The sequence below is a fragment of the Topomyia yanbarensis genome, chromosome 2 (assembly GCF_030247195.1).
Source record: "Topomyia yanbarensis strain Yona2022 chromosome 2, ASM3024719v1, whole genome shotgun sequence".
NCBI lineage: Eukaryota > Metazoa > Arthropoda > Insecta > Diptera > Culicidae > Topomyia > Topomyia yanbarensis.
Window position 1 is genome coordinate 148,783,087 of NC_080671.1, and position 19,333 is coordinate 148,802,419.

A 19,333-nucleotide genomic window follows, 5' to 3' on the forward strand; every position below is an offset into this window, starting at 1 on the left:
ATGTTACAATCGTTAATTATTCACGTTATAGGATCATGCGCTTATTTTCATCTTGTTAATAATATCATACCATTGGCTCAAGCAGCGTCTACCATCATTTTTCAACGTATTGGCTTAAATAGTAGGGCGAACATTGATAAACTCGCTTTTGAGCTTTTTGCACTCATTATTAGGTATTTCATCATGTCTGAACCATTTTTTAAATGTATTTGTTTTTTTTAGCGAGGTAAAGATATTGATTCCAACTTATAGGCATTCCATCAATTTAAAGCCGAGGTCACAAAATAGTTCTGGACGCTGCTAAATAGGGTCAAACTAGGCGACTATGTAAGCCCTAGCCTAATACTCCTAACAGTGACTTAAATACGTAAAATTAAAGGATTCACTTAATATGTCCTAGTCGTAAGTAACCAAATGATGAAGTGCAACGGATGTCCCAGAATCTGACTATTGGAAATTCCTATATTTGGACTACTGGCGGATTTATATTTGGTTCACAGCCCTGTGGCAATTATGTGCCTGTTGCAAATTTTAACAGAGATGAAATCGATCCACATCATCGACGTGACATGGTGGATTATGCGAATAATTCTTTGAAATCACCTGCTAGCCAACCAACTATCTACCGATCGTAGCAACCATAAAATATAACAAAACAACACCCTTGTTAGTTTTGTTTGCCGAATTAGTCCGGAACAGTTCGCGGATTCTCGCTTTCGACAAAAACTTTTCGTTAGTCCGACCAATCGTAGCATCACAAAACATCAAATTGAACGAAAAATTACGTCAAAAATCACAGAAAATTTCAAGCACAACAGTCAGATTCCGAACAAAATGTCATCCGTTGCCGAATCGGGCAAAATTTTACGAGAGGAAGGACTGCAATCACCATTCAGAAGATCGTCACGCTTGGCCCTTCGGCAGCATATTCTAGATCAAATTCCGGATACTCAAGCTCTGAAGTCGCGTGGTTACCTTCTCGGGCGGCGAATTGCAAAAGGAACGTTTGCAACGGTTATGCGTGCTAAATACTATGAACCAAAAACCGGTGATGGCCTGCAGACACCATTGAATCTAGCTTGCAAAGTAGTTGACGAAGGCAAATCAAAAGATGTCGATTTTCTGACAAAATTTCTTCCACGTGAGTTGAAGATTCTTGGCCGAATCGACCATCCCAACATAATCCAAACGCACAGCATCATGCGAAGAGGTGGCCGGGTTTATATCTTCATGCGACTGGCCGAACGAGGGGATCTACTAAGTTACATTCGAAGACACGGTGCCCTAGCGGAAGACCAGTCGAGGTTTTGGTTTTATCAAATGGTAGATGCTATACAGTACCTTCACCAAATGGACATTGCCCATCGGGATCTAAAGTGCGAAAACATTCTTATTTCCAAAAACATGAACATCAAGCTGTCCGACTTTGGATTTGCACGTAACTGCATAGACGAAACCAGTAATGCCATTTTCTCGAAAACTTTCTGCGGATCTGCAGCTTACGCAGCGCCTGAAATTGTTGGTGGGAAACCCTATCGACCTAAAGCGGCCGATCTGTGGTCACTCGGTGTGGTGTTGTTCATTATGCTGAACGGGACGATGCCCTTCGATGAGAAAAACTTAAAAAAGCTGGTACGATGCCAGCTCGGACGACAGTTCCAGTTTCTACCGGAAGTAGAGAAAGTCATTTCGCTCGATGCGATTCGGATGGTGCGTAATCTTCTGGATCCGGACCCGGTCGATCGCATCAATATTGATGAGGTGATGAAAGAACGATGGGAGGTGAAAGTTGTTGCTAATAAAAATTAATAGAAATAAGGTAAAGTGTGGAGCGTTTTATTTTGTGATTGTAATTTAACTCTTATTTGCGATATGTTAACATTTTGGAGATTTTTTTGTTTCATTCACGAAACGAGTGCGTTTTCTCGAAATAACGAGAAACTTGCTAGAGTGATAAAAAAATCACAGGTTGTGACACACTGTAGCGTTTCAAAACCCCTTATGTAAACTTCGGGAGTTGGTTTGTAACTTTTGTTTACATAATCTTATTTTTTCGGGAGTTGTCCTACTGGAGCTGTAGAGTTAGGTTCTCGGATGGGATCTCCGTTAGAATCTCACTAGAATTGCACACGAGATGGAAAATGTCACCCACTAAAACACTGCTTAAGATCAGTTGCGGCGGACCATTACTCTGAATGTGATAGTCACTGTACGGTTCAGATATTTGTGCGGGAGTATCATCGCGAAGACTCGAGTGTTTGTACGTTAACGTGTTCGATCGTGTGTGCGTTTGTATGTTGCGTGTGCTAACGTGTTTACAACTACGTGTGTAAAAATTCGATTTTAAAACCTTTCGTGTTTCCTTTCGCATATTTTGGGTGTATTCTTGGATGATCGCGCGCGGACAGTGAATCTGATACCCATATTTTCGGTGTACAGTTCAGATGCTAGAAGAAAGTGAGTTTTTCCATATCACTAGAATTCCTGGTCATGTCATTGCCTAGTGAAATGAGCGTGATTTTTTGATTGGTCCAACTGAATGTAAGTACCTCAATTGCTAGGATGGGAGATAAGGACTTCCGGACGTGACCGATTCATGATCGCGCGAACAGGGGCGTTTGTGGGTTCGCGTTTAAGACTGCGTTTGTAACTTCGTAAGCACTAAAACGTTCATCTTATTACCGGGGTGTTATCAAGATTGCGCGATCGCGGGCGTAGGTGTGCGTGAATGATCGTGAAGGGCTTAAGCGTTCGTATGTTAATGTGTTTGTCCCGAGTGCTCGCTTGTATGTGACTTCGCGTGTATAAATTCGATTTTATAACTGTGTGGCAATTCACGTATTCGCGTGTGGTGGATGGTCGTGCGGACCGTTATTCTGATATTTAGTTTCCGGTGTACAATTCACATTCTGACAGGAAGTGAGTTACCCCATATCACTAGAGTTCCCGGTCATGTCGCCATGGAACATGCTGTCCAGAGGATATGAGAGCTTACTTTTTAATTGATTAATTGATTTAATTGAAGGCATGGACCTAGTCTGCTGATACCAAGGATTGAAACTTGCGGAAGTGACCGATTCATGATCATACGAGTGCGGGAGTTTTTAGGTTCACGCTTGAGACCGCGTTTGAAAGTTTATAAGCGCAGACACGTTCATCTTATTACCGGGACGTTAAGTTTTCGAGATCGCGGGTGTAGGTGCCGTGGATGGTCGTGAAGGGATCAAGCATTTGTATGTTAACGTGTTTGTCACGTGTAGGTGACTTCGCGTGTATAATTTCGATTGCATTATCATATAGCGTGTATTCTTAATTGATGGCGCGCGGAGCGTGAATCTGATGGTACAGATGGTAGAAGAGAGCCAATTCCCCCTTATCACTAGAGTTACAGGTCATGTCACCATTGAACGTGTTGTCTAGTGAACATGAGTGTTTTTTATTGTTTCAACTGAAGGCATTAGTCTAGACTGCTAGGATTTGATTTCCAAACGTGACTGGCTCGTGCGAGTGGTGGATTAATGCTTGAGACCGCGTTTGGAAGTTTATCGGTGCTACGCATAAGTATGTGAAGATACTTTCAATTGCATGGTCGCGTTTGTGACCAGGTTTGTATTATCGCGAAGGCCACGAGCGTTTGTACGTTTGTACCTATGTGAGTATAAATAGAGTATAGTAGACATCAGGCATTGAATTCACACTCACTCATGCGAAAAAAAAGCTTATGCGATGTCCAACTTTTCCGAGATAAGATGAGTCGTAAAAATCTCCGTTTTCACAAATAGCATGAGAATAATTTTCCGGATAAAATTTATTTGATTTTTTCCTTCTCACCGGAGACGGTGATAATATTCCAATTTCGTGGATAAAAGCGTCAGAATATACACTTAATTTCCAATAAAAGCGGAAAAGAAGTACGATAGATTTGTTTTTTCGTGTTTTGGAATAGCGACAGCAAGGCGGCGAGCACAAAAAGACACCGTGATAAACTCATTCGCTCATTCTCCGGTGGTTCTATTTATCCGGAGAAATGATGCGTTGTATTTATCCGGAGAAGTTGTGTGAGTGCCAATAACTTTTCGTGTGAAAATGTGAGTTTTTATTGTCATAGTAGCAAATTATCTGGACGCATTTAGTCACATGAGTGACAAATGTAATGCCTGGTAGAGATATACTAATAAAAGGAATCATAACATGCTGAATAAAGAAAAAATAACTTGACTAGAAGTGTACAAATTGACCGATACTATTTTAGTATACATGTGTTACCACCGCCACATGAACACAACACCAGTGGGCCCACCTCCAGGCCTGCCGAAAAGCGAGAAACGAAGGAAACGTCATGATGTGGCACCGGGCCAGTTCCGTCTGCAAGTGACACTGACGTTTGATGCTAGACAGACGAAAGATTAAAGTGTAGAGAGTAGTCGCACATTTACTTTTCTCTAATTTCTTAAATTACACAATTAAAATTAAAATTAAATACCTAAGTGAATTTCTCTAATATACCTTTGAATTTGTAAGTAACAACGAATTTCAATTTGTAAACTTAAATATAATTCTGGTCTATAATCTAGGCTTAGGCTAAAAACAGATCGAGATCGATTGTTAGATGAATGAAACCACGTGAAGAACACCATTAAAAGTAAGATTGATTTATTGATTTATTATCCTAATATTCTAAACTAAATTAAATAAAATGTTTCTAGTTTTGAGCTGTATGCTACGGCCTGCTTCAAGAAAGTGGATTTCTTCATTTATCATCTGAACAATTTCTCAAAATTTTAATGCGATGGCGTCCGATAATGCAGGCGAACATAACCCCGAAATCACAGGGTATGACTGTGCGCTCTGCGAGGAGCCAAACCATGCGGACAGCCACATGATTTATTGTGAAAAATGTCACAAGTGGTTCCACTTTAAGTGCGTGAACGTGACCGAGGAAGTTAGAAACATCTCCTGGACCTGCGAAGAATGTCGAGGTTCCAAAAACTCGGTTGACGAAACGCAAACACCTGATCAGGGTAACATCATCGTGGATGTGTCTGATTCGGTGGACAACAGACCGCAAAGCCCAGTTAGTCAGGAAGTCGCCATGAAACATATGGGACAAGCCAAAGTGCAGGAGGACGCTGAATTGCAACACAAGCGAGAGTTGCAACAAATGAAAGCGGATTTCGAACGACAGTGTGAGAGGGAAACGGAAAAAATGATGTTGCAGCTTCACCTGGAAAGACAACTGCTGAAAAAGAAGATGGCGGTTGAAGCAGAGTTGAATAGGAAGCGAGGTGAATTATATAACGAATTTCAATGCAGAAATGCTCCTCAGAAACCGGAGGAAGGTGCCGTAGGCGGCCAGATGCAAACGGATGCAGATTTGGAAGAAATGTGGAGGAGCAACTTCAATTACCCGATCGAGCAAAACAAACCTATTGCCGATATCCGGGGAGCTGTTCCAAAATGTTCCACACCCAAAAAGGTACCGCACCTGGGAAACGTCAACTACAATCGACCCCTGCTCGAAAAGGTTTCGGAGGAAAATGCAATGCTAAGCAAAAATCGATCAAATGCCACAGTAGATAGGCCACCTATGCCGCCGCAACCGATTCCCCAATCAGCAGTTCCACCTAACGACCTGGAACAAATTCCGGAACCCATTCCAGATCCAACTCCGGGTATGTCATGTCCTCCGAGTCCGTACGAATATCTGACTATACTGCAAGAAGAACCAGAGCTGACGAGGGCTCAGATTGCCGCGAGGAAGGGTCCATTCGCTAAGTTGCCGATATTCACAGGGAAGTCGGAAGAGTGGCCGCTGTTCATCAGCAGCTTCAACAACGGAAACAGTGCGTGCAACTGGACCAATCTTGAAAATCTAGGAAGACTTCAGGAAAGTATCAAAGGGCAAGCATTGGAGGCAGTGAGGAGCAGACTTCTGCTGCCAGAATCGGTCCCAAAGGTGATCGAAACTCTCCGGCTGCTTTACGGCAGGCCAGAACAACTACTCCATTCCCTGATACAAAAGGCGAGGAAGGCTGATCCGCCACGTATTGAACGTTTCGCATCGTTCATTAGTTATGGCATGGTTGTGCAACAACTATGTGATCATTTAGTGGCCTCGGGACTAGTGGACCATCTTGTGAACCCTATGCTCATAGCGGAATTGGTGGAAAAGTTACCCCCTAGTACAAAACTCGAATGGGTGAGGTACAAGCGCCAACAAGATGTTGTCAATTTGAGCACGCTTTCGGATTTTCTCTCGGAGATTGTTTCAGAAGCAACTGAAGCCACACTCTACACTGAGCCTCAAATGGAACGACGTCCTATCCAGGAACGGCAGATAAAAAAGCCGAAAGGTAGAGAACACCAGGGTTTTCTGAACACACACCACGTTGAGCAGTCGTCGCTCCAGCTAGTGGGCCAACAAAAAAACCCCAATCAGTACGATAGTCGTAAACCATGCCGTGGGTGCAACCGCACAGACCATCGTATTCGCCTTTGTGAGGATTTTCGAAAGCAAACCTGGAATGAGAGAATGAAGATTGCGGACAAATGGAAACTGTGTCAACTGTGTCTCAACGAGCACGGTCAGATTCGTTGTCGGTTCAAAGGTCACTGCAACGTCGGAGATTGCAAAGAACGGCACCATCCTCTCCTTCATCCACCAAATTCAACCTTCTTATTGTCAACGAACTGCAATGTGCATAATTCGGATCAGCATCCTGTAATTTTCCGCGTGGTTCCGATCAAGCTGCACAACGGAAGGCATGTTCTCGACGTCATCGCCTTTCTGGACGAAGGGTCATCATATTCCCTGATGGAAAGCAGTGTTGCAGAACAAATGAAGCTATGCGGTGTGTGGAAGCCGATACTGGTAAAGTGGACGGCAGGTATGAACCGATTGGAACGGGACTCAAAGTGTGTTGATGTATCGATTTCGGCAAAGGATTCCGAAGAGAAGTTTCTGCTACGAAATGTTCATACGGTTCAACAGTTACAACTTCCGGAGCAGGAGGTGCGATTCGCTGAAATAACGGCCAGATTCAAGCATCTTAGCGGACTGCCAATTACCGAATGCCTGAACGGTCCTCCTAGGATTCTCATCGGGCTTAAACATCTGCATGTGTATGCACCGCTCGAGTCACGCATCGGCAATCCGGGTGAGCCAATTGCAGTTCGGACGAAACTTGGCTGGACAATATACGGTCCTCAGTGTAGCGACGATACGATGGTCGGATTTGCTGGTCATCACACAGTTGGAGAATCAAAGGACCAGGGACTGCAGGAGCTTCTTCGAAAATACTTCACGGTGGAGGAGTCTGGTCTAGCTGTCACGGTGTTACCTGAATCTACCGAGAACATCAGAGCCAGAAAGCTATTAGAGCAAACAACCACCCGTGTCGGCGAGCGCTTCGAAACGGGATTGTTATGGAAAAATGACGACCCTCAACTGCCAGACAATTACGCGATGGCAGTTAAGCGAATGCAGAGTCTGGAGCGAAAGTTGTCAAAGAATCCGGAGCTGCGACAGAACGTGGAGAGTCAAATAAAGGACTACCAAAACAAAGGTTACGCTCACATTGCTACTGAAAAGGAATTGATGACAGCAGAACCCGGTAAGGTGTGGTACCTTCCCCTAAATGTTGTGCTCAATCCCAAAAAGCCGGGAAAGGTTCGGCTAGTATGGGACGCTGCGGCATCCGTTCAAGGCAAGTCTCTCAACTCCGAATTGATAAAGGGTCCCGACCTTCTCTCCAGTTTACCATCGGTACTGTGTCCATTTCGAGAGCGCCCAATCGCTTTTGGCGGCGATATTGCCGAAATGTACCATCAGCTGCAGATCCGTCCGAATGACAGGTCAGCCCAAAGGTTCTTGTTTCGACCAACGCAATCGGGCCCTCCGGTGATATATGTGATGGATGTTGCCACCTTCGGCTCAACCAGCTCGCCATGCTCTGCACACTATATTAAGAACCAAAACGCGCGAGAGTTCACTGACCAGTTTCCTGATGCTGTAGAGGCAATCATCCACAGGCACTATGTTGATGATTACCTGGATTCAACGTTCACGGTCGGTGAGGCCATTAAGCGGGCGAGCGAGGTTACTTTCATTCACTCCAAGGCGGGATTTAAGCTTCGCAATTGGGTGTCGAACAGTACAAAATTTTTGCAGCATTTCGGTGGACAAACAGAAAGCCGAATAATCCACTTCGGTTGCGATAAATCTAACAACACAGAAAGGGTGTTGGGCATGTCATGGAACACAGTTGACGATGTTTTCGTTTTCGCTACCGTTCTTCGGGACGACCTGCAAGCGTTTGTGACGGAGGGAAAGCTGCCGACTAAAAGAACTCTCCTACGCATTGTGATGAGCTTTTTGATCCACTTGGCTTATGGGCACTGTTCACTGTTTTTGGAAAGATTATCATCCAAGACCTCTGGAGAAATGGGTGCCCGTGGGATGAATTACTGGACGAAAACTCAGCAAGAAAATGGATCAAATGGATCGCACTGCTACCAAAAGTTCAATCCATGGAGATTCCCCGTTGTTACTTTCTGGGTTTGAAACCGTCAGATCATCAGAACCTCGAATTGCACGTTTTTGCCGACGCTAGTGAAGAGGCCTATGGTAGTGTAGCATATTTCCGAATATGGGTAAATGGACACCCAAGAGTTGCCCTGGTGTCGGCGAAGTCCAAGGTTGCCCCACTTCAATACATGTCCATCCCTAGAATGGAACTACTAGCTGCAGTACTCGCTGCAAGATTGTCTGTTGCTGTGAAGGCCAATCACTCAGTGAAGGTAAAACGGCTCGTGATCCACATCGACTCTGCAACGGTACTTTCCTGGATCCGCTCCGACCACAGGAAGTACAAACAGTTCGTGACCTACCGCATAGGAGAAATTTTAAGCCTCACGAGTCCCATCGAATGGTGCTGGGTTGCATCAAAGAACAACATAGCAGACGTGTTAACGAAGTGGGGTAAAAATGGACCACCCTTAATCACCGACGGCGAGTGGGTGCGAGGCCCGGATATTCTGTACCAATCACCAGAAGAGTGCTGGCAAAAGGAACTGCCCGCACCAGACGTGAAAGAAGAGCTGCGGGCGTACCTTTTGTTTCACGAAATATCATTCGCTCAAGGTTTGGTGGACACTACTCGCTTCTCGCGTTGGAAGATCCTGATAAGAACTGTTGCCTGTGTATTCCGGTTTATTTCCAATTGCCACAAGAAGATAAAGAAGCTGCCAATTGAATCGCTTCAAGCTACAGTGATACAAGGAAAATTGCTGAAATCTACGGTGCCGTCAATCAAAACTCCTCTCAAGTGTGAGGAGTATCGTCAGGCAGAGGATTACTTGTGGAAAATAGCGCAGCAAGAAGGATTTGCGGATGAAAGGAAAACGTTACTGAAAAACCGTGAACTTCCGCAAGCTAAGTGGCATGTCATCGAACGATGCAGTCAACTCTACAGGTTATCGCCCTTTTTAGATGAATCGGGAGTAATCCGCATGGAGGGGCGATCCGCACATGCTGATTTTCTCCCCTTTGAGCAGCGGTGCCCCATCGTACTTCCGAAGAGTCACGATGTCACTACCAAACTCCTTCTTCACTATCATGAAAAGTTTGGCCACGCAAACCGCGAGACCGTTGTGAACGAGTTGAGGCAACGCTTCTCTATCCCGTACATTCGGGCTGCAGTTTTGAAGGTGATGAAGGATTGTGCTTGGTGTAAAATCCACAAGTGTCATCCAACTGTCCCAAGGATGGCACCTCTACCAATTCAGCGTCTCACTCCTCAGCATCGCCCGTTCAGTTTTGTAGGGGTTGATTATTTCGGTCCAGTCGTCGTCACGGTCGGAAGACGTTCAGAGAAGAGATGGATTTGTCTATTTACGTGTCTGGTAACCAGAGCAATCCATATGGAAATCACCTATAGTATGAGTAGCCAATCATGCGTCATGGCAATTAGACGATTTATTTGCAGAAGAGGTGCACCATTGGAGTACTTCTCGGACAATGGTACGAACTTTCGAGCGGCAAGCAAGGAGCTGGTTCAGAAGGTTCGTTGCATCGAGCTGGATTGTGCCGACGTGTTCACAGACGCCAGGACAAGGTGGAATTTTAATCCGCCTGCAGCGCCGCATATGGGCGGTATATGGGAGCGACTGGTAAGATCAGCTAAGGATGCGCTCAAGGCTCTACACGATGGTGGAAAGTTAACAGACGAAATCCTGCTCACTGTACTAGCCGAAGCTGAAGATATGGTGAACTCCCGGCCGCTCACATATGTACCACAAGAATCGTCTGAAGTCGAAGCCCTGACACCGAACCATTTCTTGCGCGGTCTTCCTGCTGAAGAACGTGAGGAGATAAACGTTCCGACCAGCTCAGCCGAAGCGTTACGCGATAACTATAAGCGGTCGCAGCAATTGTCGGATATATTATGGCAGAGGTGGCTGAAGGAGTATGTACCTATCATCAACCATCGGACAAAATGGCACGCGGAACGAGAAAAGATTCACGAAGGAGAGCTAGTGTATTTGGTCGACGGAAATAATCGGAGAACCTGGATACGTGGTGTTGTAGAGAAGGTCATCCCAGGTGTCGATGGCAGAATACGAAGAGCACTGGTGAGAACGTCGAAGGGCGTGTTTCGACGTGCAGTCGCCAAGCTTGCGGTTATGGAGTTAAGAAGTAAATCTGATCAGATCGCTAGTTCCGGACCAGAGTTACGAGGGGGGGAATTGTTACCACTGCCACATGAACACAACACCAGTGGGCCCACCTCCAGGCCTGCCGAAAAGCGAGAAACGAAGGAAACGTCATGATGTGGCACCGGGCCAGTTCCGTCTGCAAGTGACACTGACGTTTGATGCTAGACAGACGAAAGATTAAAGTGTAGAGAGTAGTCGCACATTTACTTTTCTCTAATTTCTTAAATTACACAATTAAAATTAAAATTAAATACCTAAGTGAATTTCTCTATATACCTTTGAATTTGTAAGTAACAACGAATTTCAATTTGTAAACTTAAATATAATTATGCTCTATAATCTAGGCTTAGGTTAAAAACAGATCGAGATCGATTGTTAGATGAAGGAAACCACGTGAAGAACACCATTAAAAGTAAGATTGATTTATTGATTTATTATCCTAATATTCTAAACTAAATTAAATAAAATGTTTCTAGTTTTGAGCTGTATGCTACGGCCTGCTTCAAGAAAGTGGATTTCTTCATTTATCATCTGAACAACATGAGTAATGGAAAGGCAAACTAATAGATGTACAAAAGAAACAAACTAATGAAGTAGAATAGAAAAACATGTGTAACATGCAAACAAACTACTTTAATTCGTATAAATGCAGCAAATGTTGTTTATTTACCATTAACGACAATTGCATTGTGTTAGACTTTCATCATGCTATGCTGGCCGGGAATGGATGATTCACGTGCGTCGGTAAATTCATTGTACCTTACCTTGAACACCGAAAGTATTAGCCACTATTCTATCATATACGCCAGTTATGCATCCATTCCCTGATCCAACTGTCACAGATACTCAGACGAACACATACACAGATAGACATACGATTAGCACATAACAATTGTATACAAGTACTAAAAACTACAATTATTACAAAACGACAACTAATAGGTTTCTACTTATGTATTTATTCAAATAATTTAATTATTAAATTGATTTAATTAGCCTACGCATGATGATAAAGTCGACTGATAAATGGACACTAGGGTGTCCCAAAATGACATAATGCTAAAAAAAGTCATCAGGCTCACTTCTTAAATGAAAGGTTAGGGTATTAGGACCACTTTCTTCTTCGGAGTGAATCTGATAAAACGCTTCCTACTAGTGGCGAATATTGAATTTTTGAAAAATGGGCCGATTTTGGATAAAATTTCAAATTTATGCCTGTTGAAGTGGTTCCGAACTGCCTTAGATTTTTTTCAGCATTTTTTTATTTTTCTGGAGATCCAAATGGAGAAGTTTGGTTAGTTAGTTTGTACAAATCTTGAATTATAAGAGCGGCAGAGCCATTAAAACTTAGTAAAAAGTGAAATTTTTGGTGTTTTTTAGAATTTTGTCTTCAAAACTGGGTATCTACAAAATTTTAAAAGTATCGAAAACACTTAATATAGTTGAGCCAAATACCGAGGCGTAATTTTGCTGAAGAAAGTGTATAGCTACAGCTAATGGAGTATGAGTTATTTAAGTTTTTATTAGATAACCTTTGACATTTTTAGCAATTCATCAAAAATAATGCTGTTCCGAAAAATAAATCAGTTCAAATGTGCTTTGATCACACATTGTTTTTTGGAAAATAGAAGGAGAATGATGAAAAATGACGTTTTTTGTACGTCTTTAGTATGCCAGGACGAGGTTTAATGAGCATCTGATGATTTTTTTGTAACTTAAATTTTAAAAATAATGATAACTTTGCAAATGACGCCAAGTCTCTAATTATTTTTTGAAGAGTTAATTCTCCATAATTACTTCTAGGAGGCATCCTCAACAAAATAATTGTGTCAGAAGATGTGCTGTATTCTGTTGTAAAACTTTCTCGAGGATATTTGCACCGACTATTTCGGAATTATGTGATCTGTGACAGTAAATATCAGTTTTTCAACACTAACCTCATTCTTCTGCATTCATTAAAGTTCCTAACATGGAAACAAGACCTTATATACAAAAGGTGAATACGCCAATAAATTCAGCCTTCAAATATACGCTATAACTTGCCATTAACTCGACATATTTGTTTAATTTTAGTGATTTTCAAACCCGCTTGGTTGCTATTAGTATACAAAATAATTTAAAAAAAATCGTCATGTGCTCATAAAAACCGATTCTAATGTGCTAGAGACAAGCGAAAAACGCCATTTTTCATCATTTTGCTTCTATTTTCCGAAAAATAATATGCGGACTAAGCACACTTCAGTTGTTTTATTTTGTAGAACAGATTTATTTTTGATGAATATCATAAAATGTCAAAAGGTTATTTAACAAAAACTTAAATAACTCATACCCCATTGGGCGTAGCTATACACTTTCTTCTGCAAAATTACGCCCCTGTATTCGGCTCAACTATATAAAGTGTTTTCTTTACTTTTAAAATTTTGTAGATACCCAGTTTTGAAGAAAAACTACTGAAAAACAACAAAAATTTCACTTTTTACTAAGTTTTAATGGCTCTGCCGCTCTTATAATTCGAAATTTATACAAACTAACTAACCAAACTTCTCCATTAGAACATTCAGAAAATAAAAAAATGCTGAAGAAAAATCTAAGGTCGTTCAGGAGCACTTCAAGAGGCACGCATTTGAAATTTTACCCAAAATCGGCCCATTTTTCAAAAAATCAAAATTCGCCACCAGTAGGGAGCATTTTTTCAAATTCACTCCGAAGAAGAAAGTGCTCCTAATACCCTAACCTTTCATTTAAGAAGTGAGCCCGATGACTTTTTAAACATGATGTCATTTTGGGACTCCCTAATGGACACTCAATGACCCCCACTGTAAGCCTCGTTCACGAATACCGCCATTAAGCTGTGAAACAATGTTTGCAAACACGGCGCACAGCAAAAGGCAATCCACGTCGATCCGGCAGTCTGCCACGCCAACGCGCACACACTAGTGGTAAGAAAAAAACACAAAACATAAAAAAGGCGCATAAGTCCTCTTGGTCTCCTCGATGCACCACTATCGAGGCGTAATGCAATAACCATCTTAAAGCAACTGTCTGTCAGAGGTGCTGTAGGGCTGATGCACGAAATTTGCTTGATGATGTTTGCAATACCGTCAAACCCCTCAACCATGGGAAGGGAGTATGCTATGTTATGTTCTTTTATCAAAAATACTTTGCGGTTTTGTGTCAATAATATGAAAATAACCATAATTTAGCGATTTTTACATGAAAATTTTGAAAATTGCTCAACATTCTTCTAAAGAAGCATCTTTGAGCATTCAATTTCGAATCCAACGACCTATTCATTATCATAATCCACTGAAAAATGGTAGTTATTATTTTTTTCAAATTAGAAACTTGCTCGCATAGACTCTTAAGGGGTTAGTGAGATATTGTCTCACATTATAAGATGCTATAATTATATCTTCGTTATTTTTTCCAATTTCAAGCTCAAAGTTCATAGTTTTGAATGTATACGTAATCGAGCAATAAAATCTATCTATTTGAAAATTTTATATGAGACTGTCCCCTTAAAAATTCATGCGAGCAAGCTTCTAATTTGAAAAACAAAAAAAATAATAGCTCTGTCATTTCCCAACCGAATTTAATGATAAATATGTCGTTGGAGGCGGAATTAAATCTTCTTCCTAAATTTCTATTTAAATAATGACTTATGACTTCCTAATCAGAATGTAGAGACATTTTCACATATTTAATGAAATTTAATGAAATCGCAAAATAATGGTTATTTTCATATTTTTGACCAAATCCGCATAGTACTTTTAACAAAAGAACATAACATAGCATACCATTGGAAACGTCATATTTCCTTTGGAGAATTTAAAATCTGTTGAAAAAGGACCGCGTAGAAAAATTGTTCGTGTTGAAAATCCTGTAAATCAAATAGATAATCAAACGTGGTTTTGTGTTGTATTTGACGAGAACTACAACTTTTAACAGACTACTTTAAAAGTACATTCATTTTTTTTTATTTTGTAGCACCTTGTTATTAACATGAGAACTTAATTAGTTCTAATAGTAGAGCTTAGTGAAAATAGAAACTAAAAAGAGCCAATGTTTGTATGTATGTGATTTATGGACTCTCAAACGGCTTAATGGGTTACATACCTTTTAATTTTTCAAAAAATAATTTTTTTATTACTTTAGCTGAAAGTACAACTCCTTGAGAATATTTTCACAAATTTTTATAGAGTTTAGAGAAATATATCGAAAGTTACAGCGCTTCCAAGCGCACTTCGTCTACCAGCAACAGTGGTAACTTGAAATTTTAAACTCGATTTTCTCGAAATGTCGTTTTTCTAAAAATAATTTTTCCGTGATCACGATTACAGAAAACACACTCAGCCCATTTCCTTCAATTTTTTTTCAATTGATTGTAATTAATTTTACTCGTACCTTAACGATTTCTTTTTTATGCATAAATTTTTGTTTTGTAGTTGTTAATTTTTATAACAATTTTTGGAGCGGAAAACAGCATTTTTTAGGAAAAACGTTCTCGAATGCAGGAAAAAATTATTACTTATTCAACTAATCGTTAAGGTATGAGGAATACTCATATACTAATGGAAATACTAATGGAATTTTTTATGTTTTGGGATTTTAGTTGATCTATTGGTGTTTAATAATGCTCACCGCAAACCTCTTAAATAAAAAAGTGTTTCGGAGCAATCGCCAAAACTCCGCCAATTATTAATATATTTTTATAAACTTATGCTTATTTATTTCACTGAAAATGTTCTACCAAAATATGTTTGATGTAATGAAATCGTTGCTTTATACCTTTACGTTAATTCAAACATCCTTGACATTTTCACACAAAAAGTTATGTAACCGATTGCCGTAAAAATTTATACGTAGTAGACATTTGTTGTGGAGCGTGTTTATATGCTATTGGTTAGGGATTATGTGGCCGCCAGATGGCACTTTGGAACAAATTGTGTTTTACTCCAATTTCGTTGAAAGTCGCAGCATCGCGTGACTGGTACTTTATATTTAGATAACTCTATTGAATCTAGTGCTAATTTGGGTACTAGTTTAGATACATCGTCTAACTAGACACCCAGATGGTGCTAGTTACTGACGAGATGAATTCGAAACACAAAAAAAACAAAACTTAATTAAAATTAGGTCTTGTGCCCTTAACGCGCAAAACGGTTTAGTCCAATTTTTATTGCATCTATTGAATCTATTGTGACGAGATGTATACAATACCGTGACTCCCATCAAGTTTCGAGAGGGTGAATATTTGTATGTGTGTATTCAGTCTCAAAATGTTAGGTCGATTGATTCTAATAGAACTTGGCAAGTTTAAGAATGATCTGTCACGTTTTAAATATATCTCTAGTCATTACACAAGTCACCACTTTTCTTGAAAAGGGCGATACTAGCAGAGACATCATTTAGAGAAAATGCACAGTACATGTTTCCAGAATTTGTTTTATTAACTATTTAAAAACTATTGTATTTATTGCGTCCTAGTTTGCATGATTTGGTAATCGTAGCACACAGCTTCATGAAGTATTCAAAGTTAGTAAGGTTTGCTCGATATCCAAAGTGACACAAAGATCTGATAGCTACAAAAGTCAATCAAAAAATGAATTCGCAGTTCTATCCTTCTACGGAACGATTCACTATTGCGATAGAGATTTTATAACTCCTTCATCCCTTGCACTAAACCAAAAGCGTTGCATTCCATATTATGCACATAGTAATGCTAGGTAACCTGCACGGACACAGGCTGCAGATTAAGCACATCAGAAAAAGCGCCAAGAAAATGAGTGAAAACTTTACTCTTACATAGGTACCACACGAGTAGCCGATAAGGTTGGAAAAGTGTGGGGTGCAAGAGGAAGTATCGTGAGCAGGATGACCTCCCGAAAGCGAATCCAGGGAATCATGTGATCAAAACAAAACTCGATAAAAAACAGAGAGCTGAAGCATGTCCGGCTGAGATCATGTGAGTGCTGTGTGCAAGAGCATGAGAGGATGGGGGACAAGTTATGTTCGTGTATGTGTGTATGTGATTGAATCTCTGCAGTCAATACAGCTCGATTAGGAACCATAAGGACGACGATGCCAAAGTAATAACATGTAGGAGCAAAAACAATTCAATGGCTCCGAGAAGAGCGATGGCACTGGAAATTTCGTCAGCCACCAGTATTCCAACCACGAACACATACATAAATGGTTCATATAAAGGAAGAGGGTGTTGCAGAGGAAGAATGTACGTACGTTTGCAGTACTCGTCCGATGAATATGCGGAACAAATACCGAGCGACGGAACAAAAGGAGACCGATGGGACGGTTTTTGTTCCTGTTTGGAAACCGCAGTTGGCAGTTTGGGAACTGTACTGAATGAAGAGACCGCGTGGTGAAAAACACGTTGAAAAACTTCGACGTGGTAAGAGTTTCAGAACCAAATGATGCAACAGAGACCGATTGGATCCCACATGGTTTGGAACGGGATGCTAAAAAATCAAATTATGTAGACTATGTGTTCCGGCAACTAAGCTCTATTTGTTTTAAGACACATATTATGTACCTTTTAAAAAATACAAGCTTGGAGTTATTAGAAATTTTGCATCGGATGCAACATTAGTCATTACATAAGGTTTGAGTATAAAGCAAGCGGAGTAAAATTTGGACGTATGCAATTAGAAATTTGGAAGCTAGCGGTGATTCAAATAAAATAAAATACGAGCATCTCTACACCGGCTAACTGTTCGTGGGGATAAAAAAGGCTCGCCAGGGCGCAAAGAGCGATCAAATAACTAACTGTGAACGCTGTTTCGGAGCGCACCAAGCCGTTGTCTGGCCGCATGTAGCATGGCGATGGTGGTGGCGGATGGATTTTGAGATGAACGGAAAGGATTCACAAGAAATCGAGGAGAAAGATAGAGTCCGAAAAAAGCCTTGACCGTTGGATCGCTATATACATATATGTACGTTATCTTAGAACAGAAAGGGCGCGGGATTCGAACTTTGAAAGAAATGCCCAGTGGGGAGAAGGGGGGATGTTAGTTTCAGGTTGAAACGGAAATCAGCACAACAGCAACCCAGCTGAAAAACGCACCGACTATACATCTTCTTATTCGGTTGACGACGATGTTTTGCCACGCTGCTGTTGGCTGTGATGCTACCGTTCTTGGCCAGTTGTTGCTACGGCCCATGAGAAGTGCTGCTATAGCTGTTGTTGATCATAAATTTTGTTTCAGTTTTATGTTTTTATACACACGTGTGTTTATTGGCGCTGCGCAAAGAAGGATTATCTGACCGAGTATGGAAAAAGTTTGGGGTCTTCTTCCTAAGTTCATACTCATACCAAACGGAAAGTTTGAGAAAGCGAATGCACGGAACAATGTTAAGATCTTTTTCGAGTGGAATAATTAAAATGGAATGTATTTTTTACCTGTGAACTGTTATGAGATCGGTAAATCGTTTCGATGGATTCCTTTTCCTCGGGATTCCATTAAACCGCTACCTCGATTGTCCCGTTATCGTGAAACTACCTCGCACTATTCACAAAAATTAGAATATGTTCTCCATATGGTCGAAATCCGTTTTCAAATATTCCGGTTGCCAAATATTTCGGATAAAAGATGGTAAACGAGATGGTACATTATTTTAAAAACATACCTTAATCCACCTAACGGTATAACTGTGATTTTCTTATCGAGTGCCGTTCCTTTGCATGTTGGCAGTCAGTTCAGTATGACCCGAATCCATTTCTAAGGCAACTTGTTCTAACATTGAAACAATTGAAAAGAATTCAGGAACTGAAAATGCAAATTTTATAGGTTACCCAAACATTACCCAAATATTTTTACAAGGCCAGGCATCAACTTGTTCCTAGTACAGTCTCCTTTTGAAAAGTTTTCTAATGTCTGGCTAACAAAAGGGGCACGATAATTTTTCTGTGCATCGAAATCAATAGAATGAAGAATGAGAAGAATGACAAATAGAACGGATGGACTGACAGTAAAGTGGATGAAGAACATTTCTAAATGACGGCGGCGGTGGTTGAGTGGTAAGCGTGACCGCCACTCTCCCCAGTTGGACTGGGTTCAATCCCAGCCGAGGTAGTTGAGATTTTTCTGAGGAGAGTTGATCGGTCGATATCTATTCCAGATAGTGGAGTCACCGCTGTGGTGTTTGTTCATAACGGAAATAGGCCGACGGAAAAGAACTAGAACATGAAGAAGAAGAAGAAGAAGAAGACACTTCGATAATAGCACACTGCTAGTGTATTGCCAATAATGGGTATTCGGAATCAAATGGCATCACTTTCATATTTCTATAACTTTTATCCATAGGGTATTTTTTATTGAAATTTTGGGTGAAATTAGTTCAATGTGCATTGTCTACATTGTGTAAGTTAGTAAAATCATTTTGCAACCGAAGTGAAAAACATCAGCAACGTAAACAAATTATGCGCACGTTCCTAGAATATCCAGATCTCTCTTACCGTGCCGTTAGCAAAAAGCTACAGTACACAATGAACCGTTGATAGGTAGCAAAAAGTTAGTAAAATTGATCATCGCATAGAATGAAGGATCAGAAGCGGATAGTCGAAGCTTTCAAGAGGAACCCTTACAGTTCAGTTAGAGAC

General features: G+C 40.9%; 2 protein-coding genes across 2 annotated transcripts in view; one reads left to right on the forward strand and one right to left on the reverse strand.

Annotated features, from left to right (window-relative positions):
* LOC131681697 (uncharacterized) overlaps nt 1–19,333 on the reverse strand; it is a 145,233-nt gene that overhangs the window by 54,221 nt on the left and 71,679 nt on the right. The gene's annotated exons all lie outside the window — the stretch shown is intronic.
* Nucleotides 663–1,809, forward strand: LOC131681696 (testis-specific serine/threonine-protein kinase 1-like). Its single transcript, XM_058962666.1, has one exon. The coding sequence runs from the start codon at nt 835–837 to the stop codon at nt 1,807–1,809; it is 975 nt and encodes a 324-aa protein (XP_058818649.1). The 5' UTR covers nt 663–834.